The sequence below is a fragment of the Lolium rigidum genome, chromosome 7, assembly GCF_022539505.1.
Source record: "Lolium rigidum isolate FL_2022 chromosome 7, APGP_CSIRO_Lrig_0.1, whole genome shotgun sequence".
Classification (NCBI taxonomy): domain Eukaryota; kingdom Viridiplantae; phylum Streptophyta; class Magnoliopsida; order Poales; family Poaceae; genus Lolium; species Lolium rigidum.
Genome location: NC_061514.1, coordinates 38,861,001 through 38,866,685, shown reverse-complemented (window position 1 = coordinate 38,866,685; position 5,685 = coordinate 38,861,001). Strand labels below are relative to the sequence as shown.

Below are 5,685 nucleotides of genomic sequence, written 5' to 3'. Positions count from 1 at the left end.
GATGCAACCGGCTGCTCATGGTTGCTTAGGATATCTTTTCCAAGGATACTTGGCATCTTACTAATAGACTGCAAGATGCTTAGTCTTATAAGTGCATTGTTTCCCTTTCGATGGTTCATTTTTGTATAGACCCTCTGTGATCCATGATGTGTAACCGTCTTATGAATTGTCTTTTCTAAAACTATATCAAATAAATTGGTTGAATGGTACCTTCTAGATATGGCCTAGACCTCGTCGGCGTTCCGGTCAAGGTACATAAACCCTAGCTGGAAGGGTCGGCCCAATTGGCTCTCTCCGTTGCGGCCTTACTCATCCCCGCCCCGGCGATGGGTTGTGTGTCCTACCTCTCTGCGTCCTCCCCGACGCAAGCTTCTTGGCACGCACTAGCCTCTGTGTTTTTGGGCGCTCTGTACCTGGGCCATTGCCTGCCTCTCCGCGCGCCCGCGTGTTCGACCGCATGTACGCCAAGTGCTCTGCCGGGCCCTAGTGTTAGAACTCCACCTCTGACCGCACCTGCGCTGCCTCACGTTCGTGGAGGCGTGCCCTCCAGGTGGAGGATGCACCTAGCCTCATCCACAGAGGTGAGCTCCGTCCGCTGCGCAAGCAGTTCTCCAATGACGCACCGCTCATCTTCCATCATTCGACGGTTGTTCTCGTCCACCACGACCTGCTAGCGGAACAGCTCCTTCACGCGTTCCTCGATGGCCATGCTCACCTCCATGAGGCGCGGGCACGCGCCGCCTTTTCGTGGGCGGCCTGGAAGGAGACAAGCAAGGCGGGTTATTCGTAGCTCATCTGAGAGAGCTGAACTCCTCCTCCTTGCCGGACCCCTCAGCGTCTATCTCGTCCTCCTCGACTAGCTCGTCCATCTCCACATGCTCCGCCGCGTCGTGCTCTACCTCCTTGGCGGTAGGCAGGAACCGCTCGTGTACGGCAACAGTGAGCTTGATCCACGTGGTCTGTAACCGACAAGGCATGATAGGGAAAATGAGAGGGTGTTGGAGAAGGAGGAGAGGGACGGGTGCGTCTGCGTGGTGAGAGGGCGAGGCCACGCGGCACAGCCTTTCAATGAGGGGAAACCTTGCCGGGAGCATGCGGGAACTTTGCCGGTTCCCAGGCTCGAGCACGCGAGGCAGGCTGGGAGACGTCCATCATGCCTGCCATCGAGTGCCAGTAAAGGGAAGACGAATCGGTAGGGGGGGGGGAGCGCGGACCAAATGGGTGAACCAGTTGGGGGCATCTACAGCAAGGTGGCCATGTGCCGAAATATTGTTATCCGCGTGGCCACCCAAACGAAACTAAATAACACAAAGTGTCCAATTCGGATTGCCGCGTTGTAGTTAGAGATACTCTAAGCTCGGGCTTCAAATGCATTTTCAGCCGGCTACATCTATCTATCAGCATATCATGCACACCCCCTCACCAACTCTAATTAAGATCTTTCCCATCTCTCTAGCCCAGCCACCCCTAGCTACTAGCTAGTTGAGCTCGTTTTCGTCGATAGATACAGCTTCTCTCTCCCTTCTCTCTCCTCCTAGGCAGCAAGATCGTCATCGATATAACCGGAAACGCACTCCACCCTTACTCCTCACCACTCGTTCGTTCGTCCATGGAACCCTAGACGGAAAGTACGCGTCCCCCTCCACTCCTCCTAGTTCCACATCAAAAAGAAGCTGAGCCGGAGAGCCAGCGATCGAGCTCTTGTAGTGCTGCTCGCTGGATCACATATATATCCCGTGTAGCGCAAGTGTGCAACTCATCGCCATCATATCACACCCCCCATGGCGCACCTCTGTCCCTGGACGAACTCCATTCCCCTCCCCAATTCCTCCACCCCATGACCAAGAACACCGGCCGGAGGAGACACTCACTGTCCTTGCCTCGCGTCCTCTGTTCCATTCCTAACCCTTTTCCGGCCGTGTTCTCTCCCTCGCTGCCACGGATAAAGGGATGATGAACTTGCCGGCTGCACCCGGGGACGAGTTCGGCGGGTATGGAGCTCCCAACCCGCCGCCGCCGTCGCTCTTCCCGATCATGGATCACCAGGAGAGCGTCCACAGGGAGCACCACCACCTCGGCTACAACCTCGAACCCAACTCCCTCGCCCTTCTCCCCCCATCCAGCCACGCTACCATCGCCGCCCACAGCCCCCACGACATCCTCCAGTTCTACCACCACCAACCCACCTCCCACCACTACCTCGCCGGCAACGCCAGCCCTTACGGTGGCGCCCACTTCAACAACAACGGCGGCTTCCAGTCCTACTACCAGCAGCAACAGCAACAGGGAGCGGAGTACTACTTCCCCACGACACTAGTCAGCTCGGCGGAGGAGAACATGGCCAGCTTCGCTGCCACGCAGCTCGGGCTCAACCTCGGCTACCGGACCTACTTCCCGCCCAGAGGCGGCTACACCTACGGCCACCACCCGCCGCGGTGCCAGGCCGAGGGCTGCAAGGCCGACCTCTCCGGGGCCAAGCGCTACCATCGTCGCCACAAGGTCTGCGAGCATCACTCCAAGGCGCCCGTCGTCGTCACCGCCGGCGGACTCCACCAGAGATTCTGCCAGCAGTGCAGCAGGTTAGTACTAATTAGTGTATGTAGATTCATCCATAGTTCTTCTGAATTTTGCTGAATTGCATATCAGATTGATTTTTTTAAAGATGGAGAGGGAGGGAGGGATCTTGTAGAAAGTAGAGTCGTGTTCAGTTGGAGAATGAAATGAATGATGACTCTCCTAAATCACGAGCTGCACTAAGCCATCTGCTAGTTGCACTCAGTTCGATTGACTGGGTTGAAACTTGAAAGAAACCAAAAATTCTGCCACCTTGCAAAGTTAGTCTTCCGAATTAGAATTTCTCTCCGAAATTTTCCAAGCTAATTAGCATATTTGCAACTTTGAAGATCTCACAGATTTGGGCTCCTAAGTCCTAAATCCTGACATCTCCTATATACACCTCGATTAATTCTTTCAGTCGGAGGTTATGTCATAAAATTAAACAAACAGGAGAATTGTCCCTTTGAACTTGGATATGCTACATTGTTACATTTTTCTGACCTTGTTTTAGCTGGATCTTGGAACAATCCTCCCGCAATGGAATGTTTTCATCCTCATTTTGGATGGATTCCTCTTCCATGGATGTTCCTACAGTATCTGTCCGGCGAGTAACTGCTAGATGGAAACAAAACAAATAATTCTGGAAACAAAATTCGCATACCTGTTTTCCTACATTAAATTCCTGAGGATGCGCTAGCTAGCTACTAAACAGGCTACTGTTGTACAGTACAATACACAGTGCGAGAGAGCAAGGTCCTGATTTAATCGGTGCAAGTGGAAAAAAAATGCAAATGGCTATTTTTGTCCCTTTTAATTTCAATTATTACAAAGTGTCAAGGTTATAGGTCTTAGGGCATGAAAATAAAATTTGATGGATGATTTATCACTTTTAGTTTCCTTACTATAAGGGTTGTACATCCATGTTTTTTGTGAGCAAGTGATCCATGTAGTATTTACTAGTCAAATGATCACATTGTGAAGTAATGTTGAATGGAAACTGACATTATTGTCTTTTTGTAAACTAAGATGAAAATTGTATGGTTCTGAACTTCTCATCAGTCTATCCAACTTTTCAAGTGATGACATAAGATTCATGTGTTTTCCTCTTTTCTACATATTTCGCTCTCCTAGTACTTGAAACATGCATCCTTGTATCACATGTAGGGAACACATATATGCAGACACCTTGTCCTTGAGTTGTTTCTTTTCTCACCCTTTGCTTGTTCTCCTTCCCATTTACTTTGCTTCACTTCTCCTTCGCATGCATTTTGAGTGGTTACTTCTTCAAAGAGTGTGAGTTGTTCGTATGTACATGCATTGCTCCCCAAAAGTCATCAGAAATAGTGCTACTTTCTCCCTAAGTATTGCAAGTTTGTACACCCAACGTACATGTACATACCAGCACAGGCAGGTTCGAATTGCAAGCAGCTCTCTCTCTCTCTCTCTCTCTCTCTCTCTCTCTCTCTCTCTCTCTCTCTCTCTCTCTCTCTCTCTGTGTGTGTGTCTCCAAGTCTCTCTCTCTCCTGCATGTACCTGTTTGTAGCAACAATAGTTTGTAGGACAGACAGCGTGTAGGCATGTCTACCAGACCACATCTTTTACCTGCCCTTCAGTGAGATCTCTGTTATAAGTATATACACGTGTGGAGTAGTGACCATCTATATGGCAAGGCATTCAAGGGGAAACAGTGGGATCTCTTGCAGTATGACACACCATGGTGATATGGAGACACTCCATATGAGTCAGCTGCAAAGCTCCAAGCTGTCTGCGTGGGGATCGATAGGAACAGTTTGCATATATGCTTCTCATGTTCAGGATCATCATTACCTAGCTACTGCATTTGGTCCCCACCCGGAATGTTCTTTGCAGCTCTGAACTGCACTTGATCATGCACTAATCTGTGTCTTACCTAGGATTAGGATTTATTAAAGCTAGATGCTCGGTGCATGCATCATGCTCCCTAAAAAAACAAATGATACATATACACCTTCCATGCAAGCATATTTGTCTTATTATTGTCACACATTGGTATTTCATGTGTATGCCATGGTATATATACGTTTTCTCCAACTTTTCTTTTTTGAAATCAGATTTCATCTGCTTGATGAGTTCGACGATGCGAAGAAGAGCTGCAGGAAGCGGCTCGCGGACCACAACCGCCGTCGAAGGAAGTCAAAGCCGTCTGAAGCCGATGTCGGAGAGAAGAGGAGGACACAGGCCGGCAAAGCCGCAAGTACCAAAGGCAGTACGTGAAATGCCTCCATCCATTTCTCTATCTAATCATGCATGCCCTTCACACATATTTATCCATCTTACCTAGGCTCATTTTTCAAATTTTCGAAGAAATTAACACTTCCAAAACTAACAAATGTCAACAGAAGCAACTGGTAGCAGCAGCAAGAGTACTGGCACCGGAGACGGGATGGACATACAAGTACAGCTGGGGAGTGCAGACCTATCAAAAGATCAGGATGAAACAATGGGTCTCGGAGAGGTGGTGAAGGAAATGCAGGTGGATCCCAAGGGGAAAGCATCAATGCAGCAGCAGCAAGGACACCATGGCGCCCATGGTCTTCACCTGCAGAGTCACCATGGTTTCCCTTTCCCTTCGTCCTCTGCAGGACCGTGCTTCCCACAGAGCCAAGCTGTCTCGAGCACTGACAACACATCAAATATAGGTCAAGTGCAGCAAGAACAGCCAGGCTTGGGGTTCCATCAGCAGCTACACCAGCACAGCAACATCCTTCAGCTGGGTCAGGCCATGTTTGATCTAGATTTCGATCACTAGCTAATTAAGCTGATATAATTAGTAATATTTAATGCTCCATCTGTGTACAAGTTGGATCATTTTTCTTTATATCTTGTCTGTATTAATCACTGTAATATGGATATAATAATGATAGTTTGTGCATTGTTAATCTTCTATATATATATTTCATTAGAGGTGCTTCAATGCTCTCCCCAAAAGTTACTTGTACAATTCATACAATTAGTACCTTTAATTTGCCGCATGTACTTTTTAGTAGTTATGCTCTTTCATGAAGCTCATTAATGTGTTGGTGCATCAAAGTGTTTCAGTTCATAGTAAGAGAGAGTTTTGCATTATATATGTTTTTTGATGGGGAATCT

The 5,685-nt window shown here is 48.6% G+C and overlaps 1 protein-coding gene across 1 annotated transcript; it reads left to right on the top strand.

Moving 5' to 3' along the window:
• The first annotated feature begins 1,845 nt into the window (after positions 1 to 1,845).
• Positions 1,846 to 5,426, top strand: LOC124669391 (squamosa promoter-binding-like protein 8). The gene is made up of 3 exons (XM_047206011.1): positions 1,846 to 2,579; positions 4,647 to 4,801; positions 4,935 to 5,426. Exons 1-3 carry the CDS (start codon positions 1,951 to 1,953, stop codon positions 5,342 to 5,344), a joined length of 1,194 nt encoding a protein of 397 aa, XP_047061967.1. The 5' UTR covers positions 1,846 to 1,950; the 3' UTR covers positions 5,345 to 5,426.
• The last annotated feature ends 259 nt before the right edge of the window (positions 5,427 to 5,685 follow it).